A 16984-nucleotide genomic window follows, 5' to 3' on the forward strand; every position below is an offset into this window, starting at 1 on the left:
ACATGAACACACACCCCCCACATGAACACTCACACCACACACACCAAACATGAATATATAGACCACACACATACTCATGAACACACACAGCACACATAAATACACACGCGCTACACATGAACAAACACCACCCCACACATGAACACATATACCACACATGAACACACACAATACACACATGAACACACACCACACAGACCCTCCCACATGAATACACACACACCAGACACACCACACACATGCACACATGCACCCCATTTGCCTCCCCTTACAAGGCGTACACTCCGTCATCACTCTCCCAGCATTGTGGTGGAAGTGAAGGCCCGAACCCAGAGGAGAAGGCTGACGAGGTAGGGCTGCCCATGGGGGGACAGGTGGTGCTCTACCTGGTTGACTTCCAGTCTAATGTGTTGCTCATAGCCCGCACCATGGGTTCTTCCATGCCGGCAGCCCAGGCTGAATCCCTCAGTGTCAGGCAGAACCCCCCTACCCTACCCGGCCCCTCTCTCGTTGTTCAGAAACTCCTGCTATCTGGGCCCCTCAGCAGCCCCCACCCATTCACCACTCCTCTCCACACTACTGCCACCTCCTCAGCCCAGGCCCCTAGCCCCACTCGCTTGCAAGCAGGAGGAGCAAGGCAAATACTTCTTGAATCAGTAACTAACAGGCAGGGAGAGACCACCGTGAGCCAACTAGCAAAGAGAGCAAGAGAGAGAGTGCAGGCTTGCTGGGGAAGGCCGGGCTCCACAGGAAAGCCCAGAGCGGCATTGCATCCACTCCACATCCCAGCACCCAGACACGCCACCGTGAACATCACCCCAGACCCAGGGCCATGAAAGATGAACAGATTAAGAAACCTGTAGGTGGTAGAACAATTTCCCCAAAATGGGATCACCCAATGTGCTCAGTGAAAGAAGCCGGACACAAAAGGCTGCGTATTGTGATCCTGTCTCTATGAGATGTCCAGAAGACACCAATCCACAGAGATGGAAACAAGTCATTGCTGAGGCCTGGGGCTGGGAGGAGTCGAGAGGGACTGCCGATGTGGACAGGGTCTCCTTAGGGCAACAAAAACATTCTGGGGATAGATAGCAGTGATGGCTGCACAACTTTGTGAACATACTAAATACCGCTGAATTGTAAACTTGAAAAAGATAAATTTTATGGTATGGATATGATACATCTCAACAAAAATGGGATCATTATATGTATATACATTGTGTTTAATCAAAAGTAGTATGCTTATCTTATTTGTGGACAAATAAGACACAAGGCCACGTGTGGTAGCTCACATCTATAATCCCAGCACTTAGGGAGGCAGAGGCAGCAGGATCACTTGAGCCCAGGAGTTCGAGACTAGCCTGGGCAAAATGGTGAGACCCTTGTCTCTAAAAAAAAATACAAAAATGATCTGGGCATGGTGGCCCACACCTGTAGCTCCAGCTACTCGGTAGCTGAGGTGGGAGGGTGGCTTGAGCCCAGGAGGTCAAGGCTGCAGTGAGCTGTGATTGCACCACTGCACTCCAGCCTGGGCAACAGAGTGAGACCCCATCTCAAAACATTTAAAAAAGAAAACAAACTGAAATAAAGATGAAAGGATTGTTGAACTTGTAATAAATGTTTCTCCACAAGTATTAGTTCCCAAAAAAATCCCACTAAAGGAATAAAACCATGAAAATGCTAAGCTCTTTGAAATATTCTGTTTATAATAATTGCATGTTCTAACACAGTGCCTAATGATTCCTTGCTGTAACAGATGAAGAAATCTCTCCTCAGCCTCAATCCTTCACCTGGGATCTTTGTTAATTTTCTATTGTGAAGGTTTCTCACCTTTACATTCTATAGCAGGTACCAATGCATAATTCCACAGTTGTTTAATATTAGATCTGTATATAAATGCATTCAGTGTTCACAATTGTTCCTGCATTTGAGTTCTTTGTTTCAATACATTTTTTAATTGGCTCAATTATATTGTCCAGTAGTAATTTTTCCTTTTTGCTTTTGGACTTAAAAGCCAAGTTGGATGGCTATAACATTCTTGAAGCAAACTGTCTGAAGAATAAACTCCGGACAAACTCCAAAGTTGGTAACCTTGCCCCACCATCTTCTGGCATTGAGAAGTGACCTGGAGAAGTTAAAGCCGACGTGATGCTTTCCAAGTCTGTTTTCTTCCATTTCTTTGTGCTGTTTTTCAGGAATGCCAGCCTATGTTTGCCATGTCTATATTTCTATCTTCCATAGTCTCTCTTCTGCTTTGTATCATGTGACTTCTTCAAGTCTTGCCACTAAATCCCTGGATGAGCAGTGTGTCTGTGTTCGGCTTTCCTGAAATTATCGTTGCTTTGCATGGGATTTTCATCCTGGTAATATTTTTCTTCTTCTCTTCCACTCTTCTCCCTGAGCTCTGCGACCTCCGTTTTATTTCCTTCTGTTTTCTTATCATCCTTCTCTGAACCTGCCTCTCCTTTCAGCTGCCTTTTGTTCTGAGAGTCAGGGTTTCGGGACTTTCTCTGAGTCTATGGAGGATTTTTTGTCTGGGGGCTGTCTGTGCTTTTGTGTAATTCTCCCTTGTGTATTTCATCTGCTCTTAGCTTCTGCTCCCTTCCACCTCCTGCTGTTTTTGCTGTTGTCGCTGTTGCCATTTACGTGTAAAACCCACATTGGTTTGCAAAGGCGCTGGATTTCGCCAGCATCTTCGCATCGTCTCCCTTGTCCACATCATCTGACTGGGATGTTCCGCCACAGCAGTGGCCTGTGGCCTTCAATCTCATTAATCTAGCCGGAGGTTTGTTTTCAAGTGCTCTATTACTTTGGGGACAGTGACCCTTAGGTTGGGGGCGATCTGATTTCTGCCTCAGTTCTGCGGAGGCATTGCTGGCTCGGCCCAGCTTGTTCTCTTCTCCCTGTGCAGACTTAGTGATGTGTGGCTGGGCCTCTGGCTAATTCGTGCTCTGAGGCTGCAGCAGCTTTCGGTGCTGTTTTTCTCTTTGAAGTTGTATTTGAAGCAAGGCCAGTCCGTCGTTCCTTTAGTCCGCATCTTCTGTAGGCAGATAACATCGTAGGCCATGCCTATATACAATACACAGCGCTCAGCTCCATCTGTTCCCAGGCCGTGTCAGTCACTGGGAGGCAAACTGCCAGGAGCTCTGAACAGGAGGGGGACATCTGTAGCCCCTGCTTGAAGGCCACCCCAGGCCAGGAAGACCCAGCCCATCTAAGCAACTCTGGGCTGTTCCTTAAACTGTGACCTGGGACACTGGGTCGAGGACCTTCATTCCACTTGGGAAGACGTTGAAGAGGATGTGTTCTGGAGTAACTCCTGAAAAGCCAAAGCAGTGAGGCCCACAGGCACGGACAGCGGCTTCCCTCACTGCAAGCAGCTCTCAGGAGTCTCAGGAGTACGGAGCAGAGCAGGGGAGCTGAGGAGTCCCAGGCGGGGCAGGCCGGGGCAGGCCCCTGCAGGCAGAGTGGATGAAGGCGCTCTGGGAACCAGCTGGACTTCAGCGCAGGCCTGTGCGGTGCTGGTTAAAGTTCAGTAGAACTCCCACCTCAGTGACCCAGTGACGTGTTGTGGGATCACAGTCATCGCAGAGCCACAGCAGAGCACCTCAAACCTCCACAGCCAGGGCCAGCAGGAGTCGCACCGTCCCTGTGCTGGAGAGGCGGAAGGCGGGGGTGTGGGGGCGGCAGATGCAGGTGGCGGTGGGCCTACGCCGACCTTCCGGGCATTTGGAAGGAAAACAGCTTCGGCTTCATTTCTCCCTTCCAAATCTCAGCAGATTTCTCCTGTGGCCAACCCTCACCAAGGACCACAAAGGACAGGACATTCTGAGAAGACTAGTGCCAGTGCAGCCCAGGGACACCACATACGTGACCCTTGCTGGCCCCTCTGTATGCGCAGCTGGGGACATCAGCCTTCTCCCCGACGTCCTGCTTTGCTGAGTGTGCCACCCGCACCGCTCAGCTGAGCCTAATGCCTCCCTACCCAAAGAGGACCCAGAGCTCCTGGGCAGCCACTGAGTGGGGAGCGGTCCACACCCAGGCCGCTGGGAGCAAAGCCAGCAAGACAGCTCTGCACTTACACAACAGTGCTGGGGTCTGTCCTGCCTGGGAGCAAGGCTTGGGCGGCTTCTCCAGCCCCAAACCTTCAAAACACATGGAGACATGGGCCCCAGGTCCTACAAGGTGGCCAGTGAGGAGACAGGAGGCTGCCAGGCTCAGCCACGGCTCATCAAGCATTTCCTTCCTGGCCACCCTGAGCCCCGAGCCCCTGATCACCCAGGAATCTTTGGCTCCCTGGGTAGGTGGCTGCTAGGAGGGTCTTTGAAGCCCTTCTCCAGTGGACTTGTCCCCCAAAGCCCAGTGTGGCCTCTCAGTCACACTCAGGCTCCCACACCAAACCTGTCTGAAGGTGCCACTCGAGGCCAGTTCCCGAGTGCCCCAAGGGGCAGGCACCGAGTCACTCACCAGGTGACTTCTCCACAGCAGGGTCCCAACGGCCCTCTGCTGAACACCATCTCCCCTCCACAGACGGGAGCTGGGCTGGCACCAGGATGGGCACGGGGCCGGGAGAACACCCCAGCAGAGTATACGGGGCTTCAAGGGAGGCTGTCCACTCCGCGGCAAGGTGCTTCCTCAGAGCTCTGGGACCTGACACCGTCAGTGGATTGGAGGGCTGCAGGGGGTACAGAGGGTGCCGGCGGGCGCAGGAAGGGGCCAGGCCAACGTGGATTTGGACCTCAATCCAGACGGAGGGCACAGCATGGAGACTGAGAAGGAAATATGAATGGTGCCTTCGAAGCCTGTGGAGAAAGCTCTTACCTTGTCCCAGAAGCTTAGGGCAGGGGCACCAAAGCTTTGCCAGGCGTCCCGTTCCCCATGGCCAGGTGCCACCTAGCTGCCAGCAGTGTCTACAGGAAGATCCCAACTATAACTGGGGCTGGGAAGGTTTCTCCAGCAGGGCTCACACTGGATTAGAGGCTCCTCAAGGCCCTCACCTTCAGCTCCGAGAGCTTCCCCCCGACCTGCCTGCCCCACGGGCCTCTGCATGGCGCCCTGCCCCCACCAGGTCACAGGTGAGCAGGGTTTTGGACTGGCAGCTCTGCAGTCCATGGTGGCCATGGGGTGCCTGTGGCTCTTCCAGGACAGCGGCAGAGGAAAGTGGGAGGAAGCCAGAGGTGTCGAGTTGCTCTTTCTTTCCCCTGAAAGGGCGAACTTGGGCATGGGTGGAGAGCTCACCGTTGGCTGTGTCGCCACACACCTGCCATCCACTGGACTTAGTCACTGGCTGACCACTCTCTGGGGCTCGTGGAGCATGATGGCCCCAGTTGGGATGTGTGAGGAGCTTCTTCATTAGAAGAGGGTTGGGACTTGGTCACCTGGGACTGCCCAGGAGGGGCTGCAAATGTCAGGGCGAGTGTGCTCAGAGAGAGTCGGCCCGAGCTGGTAGAGTCACCTTCACAAACTCCCCGAGGAACCGCTGCCCCCTCACCGCATCTGGCTGTGCCTAACGCAGGGATGAGCAAGACACAGCCCCGGCCTCCAGCTGCTCCCACCTAGGAGACACTTGGAGCTTGTGCTGAGGATTTAGCAGAGTTGAGGGAGGGCAGCTGCCTCAAAACAACCACACGGCAGCATGTGCCAGTCGGTGAGCAGCTTGCACTGGGACAGCCTGTGGTTATCTCGGGCACAGCGGGGACTACTTGTCTGGCTCCTGGGGGCTCACAGAAAAGGGCTGGAGAACCAGGCTAGGAGGCTTCGCAGGGAGGAACCAGGTTGCAAACTCCGTGAGTGCTGGGCAGGTGAGGGCTCCCCTGCGGCTCTCACCCACAGCTGTGGGACTCAGGGTGCTGCCACTAGAATCACGATCATATAGTTTGGACATTTTTCCCCGCCCAAATTGCTTGTGGGATTGGAATCCTTGATGTCGGAGGTGGGGCCTGGTGGGAGGTGTTTGGGTCATGGGGACGAATCCCTCATGAATGACTTGGGCCATCTCCTTGGTGATGACTGAGCTCTCTCTCTCAATTCACACAGGATCTGGTCAGTTAAAAGTGTGCAGCACCTCCTCCCCAGCGCTCTCTCTCTCTCTCTCTCTCTCTCTCTGTCTGTTGCTCGCTGACTGCTCCCTCCTGCTTTCACCATGTGAAGTGTCTGTTCCCTCTCCCCCTTCTACTGTGAGTAAAAGCTTCCCAAGGCCTCCCCAGAAGCAGATGCTTGTACCATGCTTCCTCTACAGCCCACGTTTAAACCTCTCTTCTTCATAAATTACCCAGTCTCAGGTATTTCCTTATGGCTATGCAAGAGTGGCCTAATGCAGCCACCACTGATCCTCGGGAAACGGGTGACACAGCCCCTCCTGCCAGCAGCCCAGCCTGAGCTGAATCTGCAGGGCCCTGCCTCTTCCCGCCTGGATCCTCAGACTCAGTGGGCAGTGGGCGCATCTGATTGGTGGAGCCGAGGTCATGCGTGCAAGCCCTCGCTGCAGAAGCTGGGAGAGCACGACTTGGCATTTCCTGCTCCTCGTGGGAGGCCTAAATCGGCCAACAGCATCCTGCTACCCTGAGAAGTAAACCTGACTCCTCCCCATCCCCACAGGGCCCCAAATAGTCTCTTCCTCTGCATCCTATTTCCCCAGTTTTCAGCACAAAAATGCCAAGCTCCAGCCCTTCTGGGGGGCCAGGGTATATGCCACGCCCTTGGCCTTGTTAAAAATGTATATAATTAGACCATTAGGCTGAGACAGCTCCCGTGCCCTGGATTCCTACACAAGCAAACTGAAGCCAATGTAAACAGTAAAGCAAAACACAAGTTTGGCCCAAGAGAAACTGCCATGGAACCTTTAGCTAGGACCTTCCACTGCACCACACCAAAGGAGGCAACGCCTCACCGCAGCGGATCCAGGAAGTCCTTCCTCTGCCTCCACATCCGTCCTCCTGCTTTTCACGTGGCTACACACAGCTCTCTGAACCTCTCCCCATCTTGGATGTTGCCTGATCCATGAATGCTTTCATGCTCAAATCCACTTTGTTAAATGTATTTCGTCTAACGTTTTTCTTTGGACAGACTGCCTGTCTTTGTCTACTCACAGCCCCCAGCTCTCAGCCTGAGTGTCACCGCTTCGGAGAGCACCTGGGCTCCGCAGGTCCCCTTGATTCCGCACCTCCCCGGCCGCTCCTCTTCCTGGAGAGCACATCACCCATCTCAGGTGGAGGGTGGATGAATGTTTGCACCCATCCTCCCGGAAGCCCCACTAGGCTCTAGAGATCTGAAGTTGCTTATTATTGTTCCATGGTGGAATTTTCAAGTTTTAGGATATCTCAAGTTTTCAAACATGTGGGGGTTTTAGGAAACCCCTGTAACTCTCATACTGGCTTTCTCACTGTGGATGCTATTGACCTTGTGGTCAGGACTCATCTTTCTTGCATGGCCTCAGAAACACGTGACCCACGTTCAGAAGTCCTGAACCCTGGGGACCGAATGCCAGTGGCACAGTCCCCAGAGTCAAACCAACAACCAGCATCATCCCCACACATTTTCAAAAGCTGCAGGGACTAGGACAACACAAATTTAAAGACTAAGGAAACCCTAAAACTTGACAATTCGCCAATAAAATATAAGAAAAGCCCTTGTCATGTCCTAGCCTGCTGGCCACAGTGCTTACTTACACTCCCATTGGAGATGTCCCCCAGGGGTGCTGGGTAGGGATATTTTTCCTCCCCTCCATGCCCACCCCATCTCTAGCCATTCCCCCTCCCCCAGCTTCCCACAGCAGAGGCGAGACCAGCTGGATCACGGAATGAAATTTATTGAAGAGAAGCATGTACTGAAACCACTGAAGAGAAGGAAACCACAACACAGAGAGAAGCAAACAGCCACCGCAGGCCACAGGTCCCGGGCACCCCCCTCCTGGGGCTCCTGGCAAGGTGAGTCATCTGCCTCCCCTCCCACTGCGGCCCCCGCGGCCACTTCCCTCCTTCCCGAGGGCCCCAGGTCCGCCTCTTGCCAGGACGGTGGACTCTGGCAGTGTCCACTGGCTTCAGGGAGCCCCCTCCCGAACCCATCCCTACCCTATGGCGCTCATAAGACAGTCACAGAACACTGGAAAACAGCAGGGAACACCCCACCAGGCTGAGGAAACTGAGTCACGAGTAACAACAGGGGTGGAACACCAAAGCACAGTCCCTGGGGAGCCTCACACAGCCCTCTCTGCCCCAGGTCCAGTTCTTCTTCCACAGTCACTGTTACCATCACAGTCACTGGTACCGTGTCCTCAGACCTCCTTTCTGCCATCTCCCGGGATTGTGCTGGGGACCTCCAGGAAGGAGCAGCTCAGAGAAGAACACACACAGCTCCACGAGAACAAGCAGCCCCTGGCCTAGCTCTACACCGGGAAAGCAGAGGTGGTGCTCACAACTCGGGACAGACAGCAGGGAGCAGAGCGTGGGCTCGCAGGAAACTCACAGCACGTGTCCCGGGCCCAGAGGCGGCCGCCCAGGTGGGCTCACAGCACACGACTTTTTGCAGGAACGACGGCTAGCAGTGGGTGGGTGTCTGTTGGGTGCGTGGGTCACTACAGGGCCTACACAGGTGAGGGTGAGCTTCCTGGAACAGGGGGCAGCCTGTCCCTGGGATGGCAAATGGGGGCACCCCACTTGGGAGACCCAGGCAGCTGGCACCCTTGAGAGGGCCTCTTTCCCCTTCTTTCCCAACCTAGGATCAGGGTGGGGTGCAGACATCTTCAGGTGCCCCCACCCAGGCCATGGCTGGCGGCTCAGGACTCCCTCTAGGTCGGCCCCCTGTGGTGACAGGGTTTGGGGCTGGTGCTGGGTGTGCTGAGTGCAAGGGAGGGAGGGCGGGGTGCCTCTCCCAACCCCATTTGGAATCAAACGTGGTCATCTGGATCATGGGGAAGGGCTGGGGGTAGTGGCCAGGGCCTCTTGGGGAAGGTAGGGGCCCCTACTCCCGATGTGGGGTGAGGGACTGGCCCTGGCCTGGCCTCCATCTGCCTCCAGAGTGCTGCTGCCTGAAAGGAGAGGAGGCCCCAGGGCCCTCGGAGCTTATTTGCCCGAGGAAGATTTGGGCTGGCCTGCCTCCCCAGCCCCATCCTCATCCTCGTTTTCAGACTCCTCAAAGATGGTCTGGAGCCTCTCCAATGGAGGATTCCTGGCTTTCCGGCCTCTCACCTGGACGAGGCCCTCTGGACCCCAGCTAGGACCACTTGGGAACACCCAGACAGCACTGCCCACCCAGGTTCGGGAGGAGCCACAGGGGACTTCTACGGGCCCCGCCCCACCTAAGCCTTCCAGGCCAGTAGGGACATTTTCATCTTTCCCAGTGGCAGGGGTGCCTCTGGCGGCCACTTTGGTGGCAGAAGCGGCCTTGGCAGCATCTTCCCTGCTGGGATCAGTGTCGCTGGTATCCCCTTGGGCTGGGGAGGCCTGAGCAACATCTCCTCGGGCAGGGGCCATCTGGGCGGCAGTTGGGTCTTCACTCTCCACTGGGGACTCTGGCCAGGCTGCACCCTGCTGGCTCCTCCCTGGGAAGGCCGCCCACACCTCCATCTCCCGGATGAGCCGAAGCAGCCGTAGGAAGCCAGGCGGCCTCCTATCCAGTTGCATCCCCCTCAGGGTATCCTGGAGAGCCTCGCTGGGGCGGGCCCGAGACAGCACCTGGCGCAGTCGAAAGTGGTTGGCCATGGCTGGGTGGAAGGCCCCCTTCTCCATGGCCTTCTGCAGCAGGCCTTCCAGGCGCACCACGAAGGCAAACAGCCCCTCCTGGGGCCCCTGCGTGCAGGTCAGGAACTTCAGCAGAGAAGTCATTCGAGTGTCCTGGTTCCTAAACACCTGCCCCAGTGCCGCCAGGCAGTCCAGCGCAGACAAGTTGGGATTTTCCTCCAGCAGGCCACTCACGACATCCAGGGCCGGGCCGCTCAAGCTCTCCAGCAGCCACCTCCTCCTGTCCCTTTCCAACTCGTGGTACCACAGCTGCAGCATGTCTTTGGCGTGCTCCAGCCAGCTCTCAAAGGACTCTTCCAGGCAGCCTGGCTGCTCCCTCCCGGAAAAGGGTCTCAGTTCCCGGGAGGCTCTGTTTTCCTGCACAGCCTGCAGGGCGCAGCCCCAGGGCTGGACCCAGGCTCTTGCCATATTTGTCCCTCCTGCCTCACCCACAGCTCCTGCCTCACCTGCGCCTCCTCCCTCACCTGCGCCTCCTGCCTCACCTGCGCCTACTCCCTCACCTGCGTCTCCTGCCTCATCTTCACTTCCTGCCTCATCTTCACTTCCTGCCTCATCTTCACTTCCTGCCTCATCTTCGCTTCCTGCCTCACCTGCGTCTCCTCCTTCACCTGCACCTCCTCCTTCACCTGCACCTCCTCCCTCACCTGCACCTCCTCCCTCACCTGCACCTCCTCCCTCACCTGCGTCTCCTCCCTCACCTGCGTCTCCTCCCTCACCTGCACCTCCTCCCTCACCTGCGCCTCCTCCCTCACCTGCGCCTCCTCCCTCACCTGCACCTCTGGCCACTGCTTGCCCCTGGGACTGTGCAGGAAAACTGGGCATATCCTGAAACTCAACATCAGGTACCTGGGGCAGGGAGATCACTTTCCAGGGTCCGCCTTTGCCTGGTATTTGACAGGGAATCAAGCTTCGGTTTAAATACTCAGCGAGCTCCACAAAGGCTATCTTGGCCCCAAGCTCCTTTCTGAAGTGCTTGGTGAGCACTCGGTACCTGCCCAGGGGTGACAGGGCAGCCCGCACGGCCTCCTGGAACTCATGCTCCTCGCAGTCATCAGGGATACCCAGGATGAGCAGGGAGCGCTCTGCGTTCACACCCATCCACCTGCACCAGTCCTGAATCATTGCCTGAGCCATCGCAGAGGACTTGAGGGAGGGAGCTTGATCAGACAGGAATGTGTGATGACTGCTGCAGTCTCTGACGCAGCCTGTGAGTGCAAAGAGAGAAGCTTGTTGGTGCCACTCACTCCCACCACTCATCTGCCCCTACATGTGGGAGGGGGACAGGGCTGGAGCTCCTCTGCCTCCTCATTTTAACTCTTTGATTTTACTGAAATTTTGATGGCAAACTAAATTTATTTGCAAGATACAGGGCTAGTCACATTTTCTATGTTACCTGGTGCCATTTGTAGTAAGTTACTTTTTTCCCCACAAAGGAATTGGGAAATTTATCTAACTTTTCAAAAGTTTTGACAAAAACTTGTTCACAATATTCCCTCATTATCTTTTTAACATCTATATGGTATGTAGCAATATCCTGTCCTTCATTCCTGATATTGATTAGTGTTCATTCTCTCGTGTGTGTGTGTGTGTGTTTGAGACAGGGTCTCTCTCTGTTGCCCAGGCTGTAGTGCAGTAGCTCAATCTCAGCTCAGTGCAGCCTCGACCTCCTGAGCTCAAGCGATCCTCCCACCTCAGACTCCTGGGTACCTTGGGCTACAGGCGCACACTAACACACCTGGCTAATTTTTTGTATTTTTTTGTAGACAAGGGGTCTCACTATGTCGCCTAGGCCGGTCTTGAACTCCTGGGAGAAGGCAATTCCTCCACATCAGCCTCCCAAAGTGCTGGGATTACAGGCATAAGCCACTGCGCCCAGCCCTCTCTCATCTTAATTAGTCTTGCTATGATTCATTAATTTTGGTACTCTTCAAAAAGCCCAATGTCAGGGTTTACCGATTGTCCTTCATATCTCTATCATTTCTTTATTTGACTCAGTCTGTGTTTACTTTTCTCTTCTTTTTTGAGCTTCTTTAAATGGACTGTTTGGCCACTGATTTTATGCTTTCTTTTTTTCTGTTATGAGCACTGAAAGCAAGACATTTTCCTCTGACCACTTCCTTCCTTCCAAATGTCTAGGAATTTGGATAAGTTGTATGTTTTGTGCAGTTTGCAGTATTTTGTAAGTTTCCTGTGTGATTTCATTTTTGACCCATGGATTTCCAAATATTTAGACATATGTTATTGTTATTAATTTCAAATAGAATTCCACTGTGATCAGAGAACTTATGTAAACGTGCGATCCTTTTCAGTTTCTGAAGATTTTTAAATGGTTCAACATACGGTCTATCTAAGTGAATGTACAATTTGCCCTTGTGATGAATCCGTATTTTCTGAAGAGGCCAAGGTCTGCCCCCTCCAGCCATTGCAACTCCTGTCGCCATTCCCCACGGAAGAGGCTACCTGAAGCCTTTCCAATTCCGCCTGTAGGGGGCCAGGCTCCTCACGGCTGCCACGTCCGACAACCTCCAGGGGGCGCTCACCGTCGCCTGTACCAGCGGCCGCCAAGTGGCTTCCGGCTCCTCACCCCGTGCACCCTCAGGCAGTGGCCCTCCTTCCAACCCATCCCTCACCGCGCACCGAAGACCGTCCCGTCCTGCCCCAACGTGCCCTTCCCCCCCTGGCTACCCTATGCCCAGCTGGCAAGACTCCAGTCTAGCCCCGGGCAGCAGGGCGTCCCACATGCTTAGACACGAGCCTCTCTGTGGCCTCCCCACAGCGGGGATCCGGACACTGCCGCCCCGCCCCCGCAAGTCAGGAGCCCCGCTAGCCCGCAGTGGCAGGGCGCCCTCCGCTCCATTCGCCCCTCCACCAGGCTTAGGAATCATCTCTGCCCCCACCCACCTGCCCCTGGGACCTGCGCACGGCGCCCGCCAGCGGACCTCCTGTCCAGCGCCTCAGACCCAGGCTGGGCCGCCCTCCATTCCTGCCACCCCATGCTGGGAGACCACCAGCGAGCTCTCCAACGCGGTGCTCCGCGGCCCCCTCACCCTCCGGACCTCCAGCCCCGCAGCCGGAAGGCCTTCTCTACCCCGCGTGCTTGGGGACCCCTTCTGCCCAGGCCCTGTGCTGAGCCCTCAGTCCCCTTATCTCCGGGACCCAGCGGTCCTCCTCCGGCCACCCCGCACTGGGGACCCCCTCCCGTTAGCCCTCCTTCCAACCGCCCTCCCCAGGGGACCTTCCTTGGCTGGAAGCCCACAGCAACACTCGCACTGCGCCCAAACCAGGCCAGGCGGGACCGCCACCCCCCAGCTCCACAGTCCGCTCCTCACCACCTGCCACCCCCCACCCGGGCAGCTTCCTGTGCCTCCACCCCGGGCTCCCGGGCTCCAGTGACACCTCCCAGGCCTGGGCCCTAGCAAAGCCCCCGCGATCTACTCACTTTCTCAAACTCCAGGTCTCTCAGTGGGAAGTCAGATGCCTGGGTCTCTCCGAAGGGTCTGAAGAGATCGCCTCAGCTCCGCAGCATGGAAGCGTTTGGCTCTCTGAGGCACTTGGCGCCAACAGCCACTCGGGCTCCCAGAAACCCCTGGTTCTCCCAGAAGCCACAGGGAATTCCGAAAGAAAGTTCTAGGCCAGTGTCGCTATACAGGGTAAATGATTGGGTGGGGAGAGCGAGAGAGGGGACCACGTGGGAATGCACTCTTGTTACCATGGCGGCCACACCGAAAGTTGAAGAAGCTCGAAGCCCAGAAGCGGCAGGCACACTGATTGACCCTCCGCCATGGAAAGGCCTACCCACGAGGGTCAGGGGAGTACATTTGCAAAGCGAAAGTTCGTTGTGGTAAATCGGTCCAATTTGCTCCCCTGTTTGCTTTCCAATATGATTGGTAATGTCATAAAGAGATCCTATGTTTTTATTGATCCCTTTTCTAGTAGTATCAATGACCGGGGCAGGAGTGTTAAAATATTCAACTATAATTGTGAAAATGCCAATTTCTCTCTTTATTCTACCAACTTTTGTTTTATAAGCTCTGAAGCTCTGTTATTGTGTGCAAACATATGTATGAATTCCATGTGTCCTGATTAATTGATCCTTGTATCATTATTACCTTTTATTATACCTTTTCAGCAATAACTCTTTGCACTGTTTTCTAGTGGTGGCTCTGGAGATTCTTATATATATATATTTTTTTAACTTTTCACTCTCTACTTGTAGTTTACATTGTACCTCTTCACCTAAATTTAAGACTATTTTCATTATGTAGATTACTCCACCTGCACCCCATTCTTTATGCTATAGTCGTCATATATATGATACCGACATGTTATAAACCCTGAAATATATTATTTATAATTTTACCCTAAACTGTCATGTGTATTATAAAGAACTTATAAAGAGAAAATAAATATCACTTAATATGTACCCACATATTTTGTTATTCATTTCTACCGAAGGATCAAGGTTTCCCTCTTTTCCTTCAGATCAGAAGACTTCCTGTAGCATTTAAGTCTCTTGATGAATTATCTTAGCTTTCATGTATCTCAGAACATCCTTATTTCACCTTCATTCTTTAGGGGTACTTTGCCTAGATATAGATACAGAGTTCTGCATTAAAATGATTGGTTTTTTCCCTCTCACCACTTTAAAAGTCCTGTTCCATTGTCTCCTGGTTTCCATTACTTCTGATGATAATTCAGCAGAACTTGTGAATATTCGCCTCTTTTTTCAGTTAGTTTCATTTTACTGTTTTCACAATTCACTCGTTACTCTTCCCAGACTCAGTACTTTGACTGCAAATGTGCCTACACATGGTTTTTCTTTGTATTTATCTTCCTCAGAATTCACTGAGCTCCTTGAATCTGTAAATTATGTCTATCTTCAAATTTTGGAAATTTCAGTCATTATTTCTTTGAGTAGTTTTTCTTCCCCATTCTCTCCCTTCTCTCCTAAGGGGCCATATACACATTCGTTAGCCCTCTATATATTGTCCCAGAGCTCATTGAGATGCCTTTTTCATTTTTTGAAAACTGTTTTTCCTCTTCGTTTTTCAGGATGGATGATTTCTATTTATCTGTAAGTTTGCGACTCATATGTTATCTACAATGTTATTAAGATCATCCAGTGAAGATTTTACTTCCGATACCATTTTTCAGTTTTAGAACTTACACTTGGTTCTTTTTAATATAGACAGTCCTTGATTTATGATGATTTGACTTATGATTTTTCAACTTTACACTGGCTTTACTGGGACATCTCTCCATCCTAAGTCAAGGGGCACCTGGGTTTACTGGGATATTAAATGCATTTTCAAATTACCATATTTTTTACTTATTACTGGTTTGTCAGGACTTAATTACAGTAAGTCAAGGAGCATCTACAGTTCCTATTTCTCTTCTGAAATTTCCTATTTTAAAAAATTCATAAGCAGTGAGCAATGAGATGAGAGTCACGGCACCAAAAAAGAAAAATGTTAGGTAGCTGGGCATGGTGATTCACACCTGTAATCCCAGCACTTTAGGAGGCTGAAGGGGACAGATGGCTTGAGGTCAGCAGTTTGAGATCAGCCTGGACAACATGGGGAAACCCCTCTCTACGAAAAATACAAAAATTAGCTGGGTGTGGTGGCATATGCCTGTAGTCCCAGCTACCTGGGAAGCTGAGGTGAGAGGATTGCTTGAGACCCGAAGGGGAAGGTTGTAGTGAGCCATGTACACACCACTGCACTCCAGCCTGGGTAACAGAGCAAGACTCTGCCTCCAAAAAAATAATAAATAAAGTGTTGGGAGCATGTTTCTTATTTTATTTATTTATTTATTTTTTAGACAGTGACACTCTGTTGCCCAGGCTGGAATGCAGTGGTATGATCATGGCTCACTGCATCCTCCACTTCCCAGACTCAAGCAATCCTCCCACCTCGGCCTCCCAGGTGGCTGGGACTACAGGTGCATGCCACAATGCCCAGCTAAATTTTTTGTATCTTTTGTAGAGACAGAGTTTCGCCAGGTGGCCCAGGCTGGCCTCGAACTCCTAGTCTCAAGCAATTCACCCATCTCAGCCTCCCAAAGTGCTGGAATTACAGGCAGAAGTGTGCTTTATGTCCTTAAGAATTTTTTTTAATATTGTGAATTACTAGGGTCATCTCAGGGGTTGGTTTCCCTTGGATGCTTTTTTCCTTGAGTAGCAGGACAATTCTTGTTTCTTTTGGTAATCTAGCATTATATCCTGGACACTGCCCATGATGAGTTCTAGTAGCTTTGGCTTCATGGTGTCTGTTATATTTCTCCAAATATGAGTTGTTTGTTGTGGTGGTGGTGGTGGTCTGTTGTCTCAGTAGACAGTTAACCTAGCTAAACTCACTCACTCTAAGTGTTGGGTACCAACTGCAAGCTCCAGCCTCCGTTTCCACGGTATTGGGCATCAGCTGAAACCTCTGCTCTGTTCTTTTCTTGGACTCTGCCCCATGCATGCATAGCTCTGGGGTCAACCAGAGATTTGGGCAGAGCTTACAGGCCAAACACGGGGCTCCTCCACACGGTGCTTCTCTGCTCCCAGGCGTTGCCACTCCTGCTTTCCCTCTGCCATGGCCACCCCAAAGCCTGCTCTCTGGGTCTCTGAGTTTTGGTCACCCAGCATGGCGTCCTCTATGGTCCACACTCACATGCAGACAAGCAAGAAAGCCACCTAGTGCCGGTCCCTTCTTCCAGGTGTTAACCCCCCTATGGCATCTGCCTCTACCACTTAGTCCCTCACACCATCAGAAGGTTTTGTGGTTAGTATTTCAGCCTGGTTTCATAGGAGTCATCTGAGGGAGAGTTGGTCTGACCGGAGTGACTCCACCATTGCTGAAGACAGAACCTGACTGAAGCTTTAACGGTATTCCTGGGGCCGACACCATGGCAAGGGCCTCTAATCCGCCCTTCACTTCAAATGTTGTCGCCTCTCCAACCCATCCTCTCATTCGTGGAACCTGATGCAGTTATCAAAGGTGTCTAAAAAAAGGATTTGAAGAATGCATCCACAAACTCTGTGATACTCCCCTGTCCAGAGATGTAGCTGGATCCCTGCCCCCTTGAGTGGAGTCTAGCCTTAGTGACATAGAGTTCAGTAGAATCCATGGCCTGTAACCAGCAAGCGTGGCTTCTCGGAGAAGGCAGAATGTGTCTGGGGTGCTCTCTCTTACCCTCTTGCACTTGTTTCCCCCCTTCCTCCCTCCCTCTCCCTTTCCCCACCCCTCACTCTGTCTCCC

The 16984-nt window shown here is 52.7% G+C and overlaps 1 protein-coding gene across 1 annotated transcript; it reads right to left on the reverse strand.

Annotated features, from left to right (window-relative positions):
* Positions 1-9059: 9059 nt before the first annotated feature.
* On the reverse strand, positions 9060-10871 carry LOC110567869 (paraneoplastic antigen Ma6E-like). The gene is made up of 2 exons (XM_021668856.2): positions 10722-10871; positions 9060-10049 (listed from the first exon to the last, which is right to left on the reverse strand). Exons 1-2 carry the CDS (start codon positions 10869-10871, stop codon positions 9060-9062), a joined length of 1140 nt encoding a protein of 379 aa, XP_021524531.2.
* Positions 10872-16984: the final 6113 nt, after the last annotated feature.

The sequence above is a fragment of the Aotus nancymaae genome, unplaced genomic scaffold, assembly GCF_030222135.1.
Source record: "Aotus nancymaae isolate 86718 unplaced genomic scaffold, 86718_ANA_hifiasm-v0.15.2.pri h1tg000138l, whole genome shotgun sequence".
NCBI lineage: Eukaryota > Metazoa > Chordata > Mammalia > Primates > Aotidae > Aotus > Aotus nancymaae.